The following is a 17,648-nucleotide window of genomic DNA, read 5'->3' as shown; positions in this document are numbered from 1 at the left end:
GTAAATGTTGTCCCATGCAGCTTTAACTTGCCTAAGTCAAAACAGATACATTTACACAGAATTGAGTCCCAAAATCCCTAAGTTAGCAATTTGCAACATCCAGTTTCCTCATTTCTTAGTCCATGTATTTTTTGAAAGGGGTTTTGTTTTAATGCCTCAATAAAGTCTGTGGTCAACACAAGCTCAAAGATGTTTTGTAATAAATGCCGCATAAAATATGTCACAAGAAACCAAACGGTCATTTTCAGGCACAGTCTTAAAAAGACAGTTGCATACAAGTGGCTAAAAAGAAGACTACAGAGGTCATCATGCCCTCATAACTCAACAGGTAGAATGTCAGTTTTGTTCTTCTTGGTACAGAATTAACGCTTCAAAAACCATGCAAGTGGTTTTGTTTTGAAGATAATTGTGTTTCATTAATTTTTTAATTTTACAGAGAGCTTATTTTCAGCAATTACTCAAATTACAACGTAAAAATAGCTATGCCAGGAGCTTTGGGTCGCTCCTAATTTGTAGATTGGCCTCGAAATGCATGAGAATGGCCTGATTATAATTTTTGAAGCGAATAATCCATCAAAAAAATGTTGGCCCATAGATTTGTTTGAGCACAAAATTAAATTATCTTTTAAAGAAAAAATTCTTTAAATGCTTTTTATCTGATAATTACCATAAGTGCAGGTTCTTACCTTGGTGGGGGTGTAGGTGGGGCTTCCAGGTATTTCCTGTCATAAATATGCATATCATATGCTGGCGGAGAGTAGACTGGAGGTGGCTCCTCATCTGAACTGTCAGGTTCAAGCGTACGCTCCAGAATCTACAGAGAAATACAGGTCACAGTACCAGATTTGGTTCGGCAAATGTTTTTAACCTTCATGAACGTTCAGTTTTCACAAATATTACTTTGATTCCATTCAGAGTCATTCATTAAGAATTAGGTAAAATATGCAATATTTAAATCCCCCTGTGACCTTTGATGTCTTTAGGTTTAAAGTCTGTACTAAAACTGCAATTCTGAAGAAATCCAATGGAGTTAATTATTTCAATTGGTTTAGTGTTGATTGCACTGTAATGACAAGAGACTAAACATGCTTTCAATGTCCCAGTGGTGTTCATGACTTTTGACCATTTACACTGACCTCAGCAGGGATGCTGTCTTCCGAGTCTGAGCTGTCATCAGAGCCCTGTCCGTCAATGCTCATTTGGAGTAGCTGGTCAATGGTGGCGTCTACAGCTCCATTGTTGGAGCGCAGCACACATTCTATCACCTCATAGTCCATGGAGGGGAACATTGTTTTGAAATCCTCCATGGCCTGATTGAACTCCAGGCGGCGGACCTGCCGGTTGGGCCTGCTGTTGTTGAGCTGGCCCTGTCCACCACTGCCCCCACCACTTCCACTGCCTTTGGAGCCTCCATTGCTGCTGCTGCGCCTGAACAGGCTGGTCATCCTCAAGCCTTCTCCTCCTCCTGATATGATGGATCTTTTTCTGTCAATAACACAGCACTTTGGCCCTGTCAGTCGTATTTGATTTCTGCTTTTTCGCTGCTCAGTCTCTCATTCTAAGATGGGCATGGCAGTGCTTGAATTAGAGTTTAAAACAACTGGAGTTTTACCCCAGCAATACTTGTTATTGAGCTGCATCAAGCACAGCTGAAAGTATGTAGGCTTGTCAGGTGGCAACAGAAATCTAATGTCAAGGTTCCTGTTACCAGGTGGAGAAAAGAGTCCAAATCTTCCAGGCACCAAGCATAGCTACTTCAAAGTTGTCAGCACCTAGAAATAGAAGAAGAGCACTGTGTTTGCAATGGCAAATAACAATACAAGTACAAAATAATCGTCTGTCCTTTCACTTTCATTTGTGGTCTAAATTACATTTTTAGCTTATGAGCCAAATCTCTCATACATAAGATAAAAAAATCTACCCAGCAAAACATAAAAAGTAGTTTTGTAGCCATAATAACAAGTATCAAACAGATGAAAAAATCCTGAGTGATAACAGTGGTTAACAATTTAATTTGATGCAGCAGGACAAATTCTCCAATAAGAGGGGAACATGAAAACACTGTGTTTATTTTGTTCAGTGGCAGCCCTAAGCAATTTCGTGCCCCAGGCAATATTTTTCCTGGAGCCCCCTGGCTGTGGTTGTGGTGTGCGACATATTCGCCTCGCAGGGGGGTTTGACTATATGGCTTGTCTCACACACATTTTCACAAACGTTTAATTCAAATGAAGATGTATTGGTTGATTGGCTCCCTCCTAAAAAAAAAGCCCCCAAAAAAGGATCACTAGGTTACAATGCTGTAGCTACTCAAAAATTGAACTATCATTTAAGAAAAAAGGAGATAATGAGTGTCATCAAGTGTCTGTAACTAAAGAGTTTAATAAACAGAAAGTAATAAAGAGGACCGAAGTCTCTTGTGCAAATAGAAATAACTGAAATAATAGCACCATCCATCCATCGTCGTCTTCCGCTTATTCCTTACAAGTAAGGGTCGCGGGGGAGCTGGAGCCTATCCCAGCATCTACGGGCGAGAGGCGGGGTACAGGTCGCCAGTCCATCGCAGGGCCAATATACAGAGACGAACAACAATTCACACTCACATTCATACCTACGGTCAATTTAGAGAATTCAATTAGCCTAGTCCCCAAATTGCATGTCTTTGGACGGTGGGAGGAAGCCGGAGTACCCGGAGAGAACCCATGCAGGCACAGGGAGAACATGCAAAATCCACAGAAAGATCCCGCGCCCGAGCCGGGACTTGAACCCAGAACCTTCTTGCTGTGAGGCCACAGTGCGAATCACTGCACCACCGTGCAGCCTGAAATAATAGCAACTCTCTTATAAAAAAGAAAGTAATGCAGAGGACCTAAGTCTCTAGTACAAATAAAAATAAGGGAGCGGCCAGAGCACCTCAGTCTCTTGTGCAAAGCATGCTGTTTCATAGGTCGTTGTCATAATAGCATCAGCATGCTGCCTGAACGTGCAGCTGGGCTAAACCCAAAAACAGTCCAGCTGCAGGGGTGTGTGAAAAAGGCCTGCCAGAGGGGAGGAGCTTGAACAGTCTGTGTCCAGAATGTGAGGGGTCTGCAGAGATGTTGGCTGCCCGTTTCCTGACCCTGGACTGATACAAGTCCAGGATGGAGGGAAGGTCATGATCCTCTCTGCAGACCTGATTGTCTGTTGCAGTCTTAACCTGTCCTTTTTAGTTGCTGATCCAAACGAGACAGTGATGGAGGTGCAGAGGACAGACTGAATGATGGCAGTGTAAAAGATGGTCAGCAGCTCCTGTGTTAGGTTACACTTCCTGAGCGGTCGTAGGAAGTACAACCTCTGCTGGCCCTTCTTCCAGACAGTGTCTATGTGGGAAGTCCACTTCAGGTCAAGGGAGAGTGCATCCAAGAAACCTGAAGGTATCCACAGTAGACACTGTGTTGATGAGGATGGTGATAGCAGAGAGTGTTGGGGGGCTTCACCTAAAGTCCACCATCATCTCCACCTCCCATCTGTAAGCAGACTCGTCACCGTCCCGGATCAGTCCAATCACAGTGGTGTCGATTGCAAACTTCAGGAGTTTCACAGAAGGGTCCCCTGATGTGCAGTAATTTGTGTAGAAGAAGAGCAGTGGGGAGAGGACACACCCCTGGGGGGCACCAGTTCTGATGGTCAAGATGCTCAATGTGATGCCGCCCAGCCTCACCTGCTGCTCGCTGTCAGCAAGGAAGCTGGTAATCCACTGACAGGTGAAGGCAGGCACTGTGAACTGGGCGAGCTTCCAGTGGAGGATTTCAGGGATGATGGTGTTGAAGACCGAGCTGAAGTCCACAAAAAAGACCCTCGCATATGTCCCTGGTGAGTCGAGGTGATGCAGGATTAAGTGCAGTCCCATGTTGACTGCATCATCCACTGACCTGTTTGCCCTGTAGGCAAACTGCAGGGGGTCCAGCAGGGGTCTGGTGATGTCCTTCAGGTGGCTCAACAGTCTCTCAAAGAACTTCATGACCACAGATGTCAGGGCAACAGGCCTATAGTCACTGAATCTTGTGATGAAGGGCTTCATGGGGATGGGGATGATGGTGGAGCGCTTGAAGCAGGAGGGCACTTCACATAGCTCCAGAGATCGGTTAAAGATCTGGGTGAAGATGGGAGTCAGCTGGTCAGCACAGACTCTCAGGCAGGAGGGGGACACACCATCAGGTCCTGGGGCCTTCCTGATCTTCTGTTTCTGGAAGAGCCGACACACATCCTCCTCACAGTTCCTTAGTGCAGGTGGTGGGGTCTGGGGGGGGAGGGGAGAAGGTGTGGCAGGTAATCCCTTTGTTTGGGTGAGAGCTGAGAATAGGGGTTCTCAAACCTGCAGTAGAAGCTGTTCAGATCGTTTGCAAGTCTGGGGTTTCCCACCCCAGGACTCATGTAGTTGGTGATGTGTTGCAGGCCTCTCCAAACTGATGCACGGCTGTTAGCTGAGAGGCTGTTTTGAAGCTTCTCACTGTAGCTCCTCTTAGCTACTTTTATCTCCTTTGTCAGCTTGTTTCTGGCCTGCTTAAAAAAGGCCTGGTCCCCACTTCTGGAGGCTACCTCCTTGTCCTGACCTGGTATTTCATGGGTCTCACACAAGTGCCATCAAGACATCCCCTTGAAATATTTAAAAAAATTGCGACCAGCAATTTGTTTCCCCCTACATGCATAAAATTAGGAGAGCAAATGTATGAGCAAGACCAAAAAAAAAAAAAATGTTGACAGGGACCACAACCTCAACCCAAAGCAAGTCAGCCATATTTTTATTGATTTTCTCCCTGCTACCTTGTGGATATGGGAAGGGACTTTTGCCACAGTAGTGGATGCATTAATATGCACCTTTATTCAAAATCCAAACATTAGATTTCATTACTCGGGATACACCAGTATTAACTGGTGCCACATGACTTTTTGGGCACTTTTAAAGGGTCGACTCGGCATTTCAACCAACTTGCCAAGCGACCCGGGTGTTTAGCGGCTCGGCTCAGCTCGCCTCGCCTGCAGTGTGAAAAAGGCAACCCGCATCCTGATTTTGTCACTGTGCCACCTGTCAGACTTCGCCTGTAGCTTCTTTGACTCCCTTCCAGACTAGCCAAAAACTCCATCCTCCTTGACTGTATTAGCGCTCGGACATTTTCCAATCTGCACCTAGTTTGTATGCTTTGCAAAAGAGAACATTGCAATGCATGCAACGACAACGCTAACGTTCAACTCGACAACGTCCATGTTGTCGTTTGTTTACCACTCTGTGTCTCAAAACCATTTTTCCGGATTCGATCTGATTGTGAAGCGCGTCCCAATCTGGAGGATATGGAAAGAAATGTTTTTTTAAAAGAGGGAATGACCCAGAGGGCAAATATAGCTACCTTTTGATCACAAGAAGTTTTCCTAAATTGTTTTCAAAGTTGTTTCAAAATGAAGCAGTCATCAGTATGCGATGTGGTCAAAGAATGTCCATTTCTATGTGTGCTGTCAAAGTCCATGAATTGCTGTCAAACCCAGCTCACCATCAATTGCCAATCCTGATGAGTCAATCAGCTGGTGCCAATTGCTGATTGGGGAGGAGCACACTCAAATCAGGAAGTGTTTGTTCACTATGAGAAGCAGCAGTGGTGAACACCACATGGAAGACAAGCAACAAAGACTCTTCCAAACATTGGAGCTGAAAGGACTGAAACCTTCATCAAGCCATCTCGGGGAAAGCCACTGGTGCGATAAGTTCATACTGCTTATGTTTTATTATTTAATACTTAGACCTACAATGTATTACTTATGTTTGATGCAAGTTACCATGGTTTGTGCTAGGCCACGCTGCCCTGATTATATTGAATTTAAGTTGCTTACTCAAGTTGAAAGTTTGAATCAACTGAAAATGAATTTCAGTTATTTTTTATTTCATTATGAATGACAGCTTGTATTTTGTTTCTCCTTCTCTGTTTAAGGTTTTCAACCTACTGTAACAATCCGAACAATCAAATTAAAAACAAAAGGAAGAGAAGTTGTCTTATTGAGTTGACCACAGATCCCCCTGTCGGCTAAGCCGTTTTTCAAGTTTGGGCAAAAAGGTTTCAGAAAATTCCAAATAACTTGACACTATGCCTTCCTGTGACTCTTCCAGTCTCTCTGTATTTCTGTTGCAACCCGCTGATGACACTGTGACATTGGTTAAGTGCTGTCTTGGTCTCACGATGTCAAAATGTTAATGGCATGAAAAAGAGGACTGTTCCAATTCTGATTGAACCAGTAAATTTATTGGTTGATTCATCGATCGAACACCTGTTATGAATTTTGCCATTAAACTCTTTGTTAGAGAACAGCAAGTTGGACAAAAAGTACTGAAACACTGAACAGTTGGACATTTGCATTCAAAAGTTTAGATAATGTCCCAAGTTAACCAGTAAAAGTTCAAGTGCATTTTTAGCTTCATCCACTTTTTCATCTTACTTATTGTGATTAGTGTGTAATTTTATTTATACACATATATATATATATATACACACACACACACATATACACACACACACATATACATACATCTATACATTATATATACACACCTCTCTCTCTCTCTACATACACACAGATAGCTATAGATATATAAATAAAGGGAACACTTAAACAACACAATAGCCACGTTTACATGCAGACTTTTTCTTCATTCCGATTGAAATTATTGTGATTGAAGAGTTCGGGTCAACTGTTTACATGTGACGTGATCTATTCCGATCTGGTGTTTACATGTGCCACTTCATTTAATCGGAACTGCCCATAATTTTGTTCATCGGCTCGAAAAACAGAAAGTTTGTGGGATCATATCCACTTTTGTTGTTGTGCCGTTTAGCATTGCAGTAGTCAGTCTTCAGAGTTTTCCAGAGGTTTCTAATTTGTTCGACGCTACGGTCGATGCCGGCTTCGTCGAGTTTTTCGTGGACTTTTTTGAACAGTTCAGAATTTCTTGTTTTCCGACCGTCTAAGCGTGCGATAATAATCAGGTCTTTGAGAGTTTGTATTAAAAATAAACTCTCCGCAGCAGACCAGTTCTGCGTGCACTGCTGCTTGGAAGCCGCCATTTTTTCAAGTGAGGAAACGTCACTGCGCATTTACGTCAAGACAGAGCATGCGCAGAAAGAACACGGCCTGACAGCATTCCGTTTCACAGTTTACATGATAAGATTTTACATCTGATCAATTTGGGAAAAGGAATATTCTACCCCTGTGAAAACCTAATGAAATTCCATTCGGTTTAGGCCTCTTTATTTGGATTGAGGTGTTTATATGGAACATTTTTATTCGGTTTGGGTTTCTAATCTGATTCTAATTGGAATATTAGGCTCCATGTAAACCCAGCTACTGTAACTCAAGTCAGTCACACCAGTGGCGTCATTACAGTTTCAGACAAGGTATGGCAAGCCCCCCCCCCCCCCTTCCCGTGAGGCAATTTAGCAATGTCAGAATAGCAGAACGCAGCAAGCTGTTGTGATTTCAGAGCAAAATTAAGAAACCTTATATATCAATCAATATCAATTATCACTATCACTACTATGGATTAGATTATAGTCACAATACCCCACACAGGTGTTCAAAATATATCATTTTCTTTTACAAACAATGAACCCAAATATCCAGGAGACAACAACAGGAGACAATATTGGTCAAAAACTTTAACTTCAACCACATCCTCTTCTCCTCATCCCTCTTCTCCTGACTCCCTCCCTCTCTCTCCTTTCTTTTTTCCTCCATTCTTTCCTATGGAAACAATAAAACCAAGATTGACACAGAGCAGGTAAGGTAGGTGGTCCAGAGCTGACAAGCTGACAGTCAACCGGGCACTCATAAGTGGGTCTTTATGAAATCGGACCATAATCATATGGATAATATTTAAATAATCATAAAAAAATACTTGATAATCATCAATCCATCAGAGGGTACCGGCGGGGTTTCAACCTGGCTAGATCATCCACTTTGAAGGATTTCAACAATTTTCCCCTCTACAGCCATGAGCAAAAGGTGGGTGAGCCTTTCATCCCCCATAGTGGTCCTCAAATAAGTTTTTACTCGATTGAGCACGGAGAAGAAGCGCTCATTGGAGGCAGTAGAGATGGGCAATGTAGCCACAATCTTAAAAAGCTTCAGTACCTCTGAGAAAGCAGCAGGCTGAGTTTTGAGAGGGAGGCAAGAATGCTATCACCATCATCATCATCATCATCTTTGTCAAAAGCCTTAGTTGAGTGGCACTGGGTCTGGAGCTGTGTTGAGTCAATATGGCTCTCATAGAGACGGGCAAAGTCTTTAACAATGCAGGGATCCATGAACTTAGGTGAGTTCATATCAAAAGCTTGGAGGGAGGAAATGAGATCCTCATTCTCAGGGAAGCGGCTTGTGAATTCCATTCTGACCTGATCAACAACCTCAAAGAACATCCTCCTATTTTCATTACCCTGTCTCTGGCCACTGGTTGACTCAAGAAGGAAACTGGTCAGTTTGTTTATTGTTGTCTATCTGTCTGTTGGACACTGATGTCGGACTGATGGAGCGTCGGACAAATGGGAGGTTACCTTATACAGTCCAGAAGGTTGGATCTTTTCTGCTGAAACTCAAACATAAACAAACGCGACTTCCTGGAAGTGACCCGGGGAAGTCGTACGCTGCGTCTGAAAAGCCAAGTAGGTAAGATCGTAGGTCGCAGAGTAGATCGTAGGCTGTCCGAAACCACAACTGGCGTGAGTTGCGACCTACTTCGCAACCTAAATTCCAGCCTAAACACGCTCACATTGTAGGTCAGTTCAGGTGCATCCTACGGAGCAACCTATGGCCAACAATGCACCGCTGACTACTTTTTCTTGCTCTAAAAAAAATACATCAGGAGACATGGAGGAGGCTGTAGGAGGGCAACACCTAGGACCTGCTGGCCTGGGACCCTGCCCACACTCCCGGGGGGTCTCGCCCACATTTGGGAGGGGTGCGCTTACCTCGGCCCTGTCGTTGGGGGGGCTGAGCCCTGGCACAGCGTCTTGGGCTGCCGCCGCTCCCGGACAATGGGAGGATGTGGGGGGACTTAGGAGGGTTGGGGGCTGGCCTCCTTGGTGCTGATCAGACTGAGTACCCTGACCATGGGCTGCTGGCTGGGGTGGTGGACCCTCTGCCCGGATTTCTGGACGGTGCCCCTTGGCCCTCTGGTTTGGCCCCTGGATCAGGTAGGCTGGACTCCCTGTCAGCTGGTTGTGGCGGTGACGGGGGCGGCCAGCGGGGCCGGTCTGGAAGCTGGCCCCCTGCGGGTCCAGCCCATGCTTCGCTCCTCTTATCGCCTTTCTGTCCCATCACACCACATCTCATGTGACACTAGGCCTTGAGGGGCTGGACCCCCCAATTTTAATCACATAGTAGACATCGAGGGCTTGGGGGAGTGCACGGGGATGTACTGGGAGACTCTGCCGTCTGCAACCGGCGGGGCTCCCATGCCCTGGGTGCCTCCCCCAATTTTAAACTACATTCTAGTCATCCACATCATCACATCTAAAATACCACGCCCAACATGCACCCTGCACCCTGGGGGGCAGCTGGGGCGGGGTGTGGGTCCATTGCTGCCCCTGTTGCGAACTGCACCAAGTGAGATACTAGTGAGGCCTGGTGGCCTGACTGGTGTTCTCGGGATGGGTGGTCTGCCTCCCAGTATGGTGGTTGGGCTGGGGTTGGTCGCAGGCCTTGCCGTTGTGTGGTGGACCTCTTGCTGACGGTTTTACTAGGTCTGAGGTGCCCTTGACTACATCCGCATCTATGGAGAGCTCAGCCCTGTATGGGCAGAGGAAGATGAGGGTATGCTTCATTTATTTATTTTGTCTGGGGGTGGCGGTCCCGGACGCGGGTGCCTTTGGCTCACCCCAGCGGGCGGGCTTGGGCCTCTCGGGTGAGTGGGGGGTCCCGATGTTCTGGGGGTTTCTGGGTGCCCTGGTGGCTTGGTCCTGACCTGCCCGCTATCCTCGACCGGGGGCGTGTTGTTCTGGTCCCCCACATCAGCTACAGTCAGCTACAGCATCCAAGACAAACAGTAGCACACACATACACACGCGCATACACACACGCGGTGCACAACTGATACATAATCACACACATTCAAACATTTACTTTAAATTATATTAAACTAAATGGTAAATTTGCACTGGAAATTCTGCAACCAATGTTTCTTTTTTTTCTGTTATTGTTACTGTTAGTTTTTTTTTGCTATTATTATTTATGTGTCCCCCCCCCTTCCCTATCCTGTCCCTGTTCTCCCTTCCTATCCACTCCTGAGCCTCAGTCCGGTAGCTTTATCAATGAACCAATACCATTCCTAATAAAGTTAAACACAGATGGCGATAGGAGTTTCAGATTCCTCCTTTGCAGAGTAAAACTGCTTCAGCACAACAAGGCACCAGGAACATTGATACTGCCTGCCCCAGCTGCTGAACAGGACAGGTTTAAAAAAAAAAAAATTTGTTTATACAAACCAATGCAAATCCCTGGCCCAAGTCCTAATAACTATGTACAGCATTTCTAGCAGAAATGTTTGCTGCAGCCATTCATTATTTCAAACTTAGAACAAGCCACGCTACAATGAGAGTGATTAGATATTATTCATGCCTCTTGTATCCTCACCCCTCCTTCCTTTTACATCATTGAGGATTCATTGTAGCTAGCATTCACCTTGTGCCACACATCAGTGCCAGGCACAATCCACAGCCGAGAAACAGAGCCTCTCTCTCTCCATTGACCAAGACTAACTTTATAGTAAACAAGATGCCGCATTGGATGGCCTTTCCTTTGTACTCTGTCACAGTGCTCTATGTGGGCTTGTGTCAGTGTGACCTTTGAGACCAAAAAGAATAAAAGGATAATGGAATTTAAAGACAGCTTCAGTACATGATTGGGTATAACAAATGCCAGTATGAGCCAGACAGAGTAACTGGATTTAGGTGAACCCCCCCCCCCCCCCCAAAAAACCTGCCATGAAACGCATCAGTCAAGTGACTGGCAAGGACAGGGTAAATTTTACAGCATCTATATATCAAAATACGTTAATTGCAGACAGAAATATGAGATGTACTCAGCCAGGATACTGCAGCAGGGATAGTTAATTTTGCCTGGTCCAAGCCCTGAATTTGGGCTCGAGTAAATTTACCCCAGGTTTTCAGTTCCAGAAGAGATGACATGAGTTAAATCAACTATTGAATATTCTCTCTTTGTGGGTGTTGATAAAGTGATAGAGCTCAACTCTGGATAGGGAACTAAAGCCTTTGTGACGATTAAAAATCTATGTGTCTGCTATAATCCGACAAATGACAACACAAGGGGAAATACATTTCCAGAGATTAAACAAGTTAAAATATAGTAATTTAAAAACATGACATATCTTGATATCATTTTGAGACATATTTGGAGATGAGCATTCAGTGATCTTATTCCAGCCACCTCAAAAATAAAAAGAGCCAAAGAAAACCCCTAAAAAAACTGTAATGTCTGATTACATGAGCATTGCATCATAAAATCACAATCTGTAATAATACTTTGAAATTAATGCTAAAATGAATGAATATTAATTTTTACTATTTTCCATCCAATTAATGAATTTTCTTCTCTTCCTGTGTGTCCAAAAACACTGAAATCCATGAATTGCAGCAAGGCCAGTTCTCTTCTGACTTGGTTCTCTCTCTCTCCTTGTCCCATCTCTATCCTCATTGCATCTCTATCTCATCTCTGTCTCAATATCTCGCAGAATATATACACACACACACACACACACACACACACACACAAAGTCCAGTATTTCCATGGATAGAAAACACACAAGTTCTCATGGCCCCTGCTTAGACTGATAGGCAGGAAAATATTCCATAAATGATCTTTGTTGTTATTTAACAATTCTCTTCCATGAAGCTTTTCATTTTTAATGACATTGACTGGTTTAGTATGCAGGTATTGAAAGCTATTAGGCTACTAGTACTGTTGGTAGCGCCCCCACCTAGTATTTGTGTTTGTGAGTATGGATCGATAGAAAATGGATGGATGGATTTTTGCGACGAAAACTTAAATTGGATTGAAAAATTGAAAAAAGAAAGGAAGACTTTTAAAAATATAGTAATTTTTACAGTTATTTCACAGACACAAATATGTCTTTGATAAAATTGGGGTTTTTAGGGAAGTTGTACTTAGATTAATAAAGTGTTTAAAAAAATCTAACATCACACACAGCATTTCAATACTCCAGTGACAAGTTTTTATCGCCATCAAAAATGCAACTAAATATCAGTATTTAAATCCCACATAACCACTGGCTTTTATTATAATTAACCCAATTACATTTTTTTTTCAATCAATTCCCAGAACAAGTATTTTTTTTCCTTCAAACTGTTACTCGATTCACTTGCTGCAACGGGGACAGGGCGATGTTACCTGGATAGCGGTAGTCCTCTGTCAAATGTAACATCGGCAACAGTCGAGCCAACAATATAACTACGGAGACAATAACGTGGACGTGATGCTACTTGAGTAAGTGGCAACAGCGGTAAAACCAGCCACTCGTGTTAGCTGTTGCAGCTAACTAATCCATGCCAGCAGATGAAGTCCTGCGGAAAACCAGTTAATCACAAGGCCTTGGTCAGTGATTTTCAGTCGCTGCATCTGACCTACATAAGCTCTTTTTAAATGTGCCATCCATTCCAGGACAGAAATTTGAAAAAAAGTCATTAAATGTGACAATAATCCAAACTACAAACAAGAGCGCGTTTCCATAGCTGTGCTGTGTTTAACAAAGAGCAGCAGTAAATAAAGCGAAGCATCCCATATTGGCCCGATTCAAAACAACGGTTAATTGAAGCTGAAAAAAGCCACAAAACAAAACAATCATGAGCCAAGGGTTAGGCTACTCACTGGCTCATCCACCGCGGGGTCTGGTAGGACTAGTAATATCCACAGAAGAGAGGGTCGAGAGCAAGTACAGCTGAACCGCGGGACACAAAATTTGATCATTGTAATGGCAAACAGAGAGATAACTGCCTCTTAGCCGTCCAGCCGCTGCACTGCCAGGAAATTCCAAGAGTATCTAGCTTCAGACATGACGGACCTCCGTGGTTGACAGGAAACTGTGTCACATCTTCTTTTTTTGTGGTGCTACTTATAGGGGGAATGACGGTTGGGAAACAAGCTTATACATGCATTACCGCCACCTACTGAGCTGGATAGTGGAACAGTAGACTGACAAGGAGAACGATTTCTGTTTACTTGAAGTGGTTTACGATATGTTTCCTTGGTGTATTTCCTAAGTGTCTCAAACATAACACCGTGCTGTCCTTAATTTAATGCTGCTATTCATCATATTTATTGCAGTCAATCAGTACATGTGAGACAGTTTCAGGGTTATCAGTGTGACCATTGCCCAGTAAGGCGCTTCCCTTTGATATGTGTGTGATTTAATCCTGTATGTCCATCTGTAAATGGGTGATGACTTTCTCCTCCTTTGAATTACCACCCTGTATTCTTTTAACTGTGACATGTTTTTTGGACTAAAGGTGTCTTCCCATGTCCATTTCCCAGACCTGATACTCAAGAGCACTGCTAAACTGTCATATTCTAACTCCGGTTTGATTGCTGTCTTCCGTCCAGTTTAATGTCAATAACATTCCCACTAATTAAGTTGATACTTAAAGATGTTCTTTTTCACTGGAATCTCAAAATGGGGATAAATAATGTAGTACCTGTCTCAAATTCTTTGATCCATCTGTAAATATGAATGCCTTACATTGATCGATTATAATTTAGTATTACTGTTGATTTTGGAGCAATTGATTTTTTTCCTTTTAACTTTTACTGAATACTTGTATCAATAGATGGTAAAACAAATTTCCATGGAGTTATTGTTGATGACCTATTGTGCAAATACATTGGCTTCCAAAAGTATTCATACCCCTTGAACTTCTCCATAATTTGTCACATTATGACCACAAACAAATATATTTTATTGGAATTTTATGTGAAAGACCAAGACAAAGTGACACACAATTGTGAAGTACAATGAAAATTATAGATGATTTAAAATTCTCTTTTACAAATAAAAAAATTGAAAAGTACAGTGTCTTAAAGTATTCAGCCCATTGAGTCAATACTTGGAATCGCCTTTTGCTGCAATTACAGCTGTAAATCAATCAATCAATCTCTACATCGTGCCAAATCCCAACAAAAGCCATCTCAAGGTACTTTACACAAAGAGCAGATCTAGAACCTCACTCTTTTATTCAAATGAAAGAGACCCAACATTTCCATATGAGCAAGCACTCAGCAACAGTATGAAAAACATCCCTTTTATCAGGAAGAAACCTCAGGCAGAACCAGGCTCAGAGTGGGCATCCATCTGCCTCGACCGGTTGGGGTTGAGAGGGACAAGGACAGAGGTAGGGATGAGGGAGGAGAGGAGAGAGAGAGAGAGAGAGGTGGGGGGGGGACAGGGGGATAAGAGGAGAGGGAGAGAGAGCGAAGGGTGGAGAGGAGAGAGAAACACAGGGCCAGGGCTAGAGGGTAGCTGGTCCAGGACAGGAGGCCATCAATCCAACATCTACAGCCTGGTGACCTGCAGGGCGAGAGAGCACAGACAACTACGCCAAAGAAGTTTAGGTTAATGGATGCATTGATACATTTTAATGTTAGAGATAAAGATGGATAGACACAGAGAGGAAGAGAAAGCTCAGTGCATCGTGGGAGTCCCCTGGTAGTCTAAGTCTATAGCAGCATAAACTAGGAGCTGGTGCAGGATAAGCATGACTGGCCCACACTACCTTATCAAAAAGGAAGGTTTTCAGCCTACTCTGAAATGTAGGTAGGGTGTCTTCCCCCTGGACCAAAACTGGAAGATGGTTCCACAGGAGTGGAGCCTGACAACTGAAGGCTCAGAGTCCCATTCTAATTTTAGAGAGTAGGAACCACAAGTAGACCTCCATGGTGGGAGCGCAGTGCTCAGGTCGGTTCATAAGGAACTATGAGCTCTTTAGTATATGATGGAGCCTGATCATTAAGAGCTTTTAAAGTGAGGAGCAGGATTTAAAACTCTATTCTGGATTTTACTGGAAGCCAGTGCAGTGAAGCTAAAACGGGGGTGATATGGTCTCTCTTCCTAATTCCTGTCAATATACGTGCAGCTGCATTCTGGACCAGCTACTGTCTTCAAAGACTTTTTAGTGCAGCCTGATAATAAAGAATTACAATAATCCAGCCTAGAAGTAACAAATGCATGGACTAGTTTTTCGGTGTAACCTTGAGACAGAATCTTTCTAATTTTTTAGATATTTCGTAGATGAAAAAAGGCAGTCCTTGAAATTTGTTTAATGTGTGAACTGAAGGACAAATCCTGATCGAATGTAACTTCTAGGTTCTTAACAGTGCTGCTGTAGGCCATAGAGATGCCATCCAGAGCAGTAATGTCACTAGATATCCATCCATCCATTTTCTTCCACTTATCCTGTTAAGGGTTGCGGGCGTGGGGCTGGAGCCTTTCCCAGCAGTTTTTGGGTGAGAGGTGGGGTTCACCCTGGACAGGTCACCAGTCCATCACAGGACCAACACATAGAGACAGACAACCATTCACACTCACAGTCACACTTACAGTCAATTTAGAGTATCAATCAGCTTCGTCCCCTCTTGATGTCTTTGGACTGTGGGAGGAAGCTGGAGTACCAGAGAGAACCCACACAGGAACAGGGAGAACATGGAGACTCACACAGAAAGATCCTGTGATGGAGCCGGGAGTGGAACCCGGAACCTTCTTGCCGTGAGGCGACAGTGCTGACCACTGCACCACCGTGCAGCCCTATCACTAGATAATGTTTCTCTAAGGTGTTTGTGGCCAAGCACGACAACTTCTGTCTTATCAGAGTTTAACAGTAAAAGGTTGTGAGTCATCCAGGTCTTTATGTCTGTAATGCATGCTTGTAGTTTTGATAACTGTTGGCCTTCATTTGCCTTTATTGATAAATGTAGTTGAGTATCGTCAACAATGGAAATTTATGGATTGTTTCCAAATAATATGACCTAAAGGAAGCATATATAAAGTGAAAAATATCAGCACAAGCACTGAACCTTGGGGTACACCGTATTTAACTTATGTTTGCATAGATGTATCATTAAAGTGTACAAACTGAAATCAACCTGAAAAATACGATTTAACCCACTTAATGCCATTCCCTTAATGCCAATTGAATGTTCAAGTCGCTGTAGCAGAATTTGATGCTCAATTTTGTGAAAGGCAGCATCACGGTCTAACAGGACGAGTACAGACACAAAGCCATTATCTGATGAAATTAAAAGGTCGTTTGTAATTTTTACCAGTGCTGTCTCTGTGCTGTGCTGGGCCCCAAAACCAGATTGAAAATCCTCAAATAAACTATTGTTATGTAGGAAGTCACACAGCTGATTAGCATCTGCTTTCTCCAGGATTTTAGAAAGAAAGGGGAGGTTAGATATCTGTCTATAGATGGGGGGGTGGGGGGGTGGTGAACTAGGTGATGCTAGGTGAACATCAGCATTGCAGATCACTCTGATGAGATCATGTCCAACTGAAGGGGAGAGCCAGAGTTGTGGTAAAAACAGGGATACGCAGTGACCCGTCTCTTAGAGCGGAGCAGAATCCAGATGCCATATATGCGATCCTGAAGCAACATTTCAGTGACCTGTCGTGTTCGTGTATGCCATTGGCCGACTTCTATGGTACCCTTCCCAGAACCAACGACAGTCCTTTGGATTACTAGGTGCGCCTAAATAGGGCCGCTGATGTAGCTGATGAGTGTCTGCAGCACCAAGGGAAGGGGATGGGAGATCTCAATGGAGAGGTGGAAATGATGTTTGTTCGACACTGTAATGAGCCTTCTTTGTCTGTTGTTTTCAAGAGCAAGCTGTCTAACAGCTGGACAGCCAAAGAGGTCCAGGAACGAATTGATGACTATCACAGGGACTTGAAGGCTAAGGCCAGCACAACTGCAGCAGAACGCTGTACCAGGCAAGCTGTGGCTTTGGTGACTATTGATCTGCATGAAGTGAAGGGACCAGAGACTGACATAATGTTGCAGTCCCACAAGCAGAGTATGAGTTACCCCTCACCTCGTCAAAATATAAGTTTTCCCCAACAGCGTCAGCCGCAGCAAAGTGTGGAGCTTGCCTTACTCAAGAATTCCATGGACAAGATGGCTGAGATGCTAGGTGAAGTGTTGAGCAAAATGGCAAAAGGTCCTGCCACCGGGGGTCGCCAACGTCCATCTCAGAGAGGAACACCGGGACCCTGCAGAGTCTGCAGTGAGACTTCTCACTCAACCACTACGCACTGCAAACAGCACAACTTGTGTTTCTCGTGCAAACAACGGGGGCATGGCAAGCTCCGACGCCCAAACATCCAAGCCTCTGCACCTGTGTCTACACCAGGTGCTCCGACCTCCTCAGCTAACCAGGGAAACTTGATAGCCTACATTGGAGAGGAGCAGTGTGGGCTTGAATGGTAATACCCTTTGTGATGGTCTACAGTCAGGATATGAGTCGGTCTGTGAGAGTGTTTCCAGTTGTCAGACAGTCATCGCCCAGAACACTCAGCATCTAAGTGGTACAGATAGCTTATTTTTAGGGCT

General features: G+C 44.0%; 1 protein-coding gene across 2 annotated transcripts in view; it reads right to left on the bottom strand.

Moving 5' to 3' along the window:
* Window positions 1-13,119, bottom strand: part of cuedc1b (CUE domain containing 1b) — a 43,258-nt gene extending 30,139 nt beyond the window's left edge. For both annotated transcript variants that reach the window (XM_086216132.1, XM_086216133.1), the window contains exons 1-3: window positions 12,919-13,119; window positions 1,137-1,772; window positions 687-814 (exon numbers count right to left, since the gene is read on the bottom strand). In XM_086216132.1, the coding sequence (XP_086072258.1) occupies window positions 687-814; window positions 1,137-1,445 (437 nt within the window). In that variant the 5' untranslated portion in view covers window positions 1,446-1,772; window positions 12,919-13,119. The remainder of the gene's footprint in view (window positions 1-686; window positions 815-1,136; window positions 1,773-12,918) is intronic.
* Window positions 13,120-17,648: the final 4,529 nt, after the last annotated feature.

Source organism: Aulostomus chinensis, chromosome 10, assembly GCF_037954235.1.
Source record: "Aulostomus chinensis isolate RoL2024-O1b breed Wild chromosome 10, RoL_Achi_v1.0, whole genome shotgun sequence".
In the NCBI taxonomy this organism is placed as follows: Eukaryota; Metazoa; Chordata; class Actinopteri; order Syngnathiformes; family Aulostomidae; genus Aulostomus; species Aulostomus chinensis.
The sequence above is the reverse complement of the archived record's forward strand: the minus strand, read 5'-3'. Positions and strand labels throughout refer to the sequence as shown.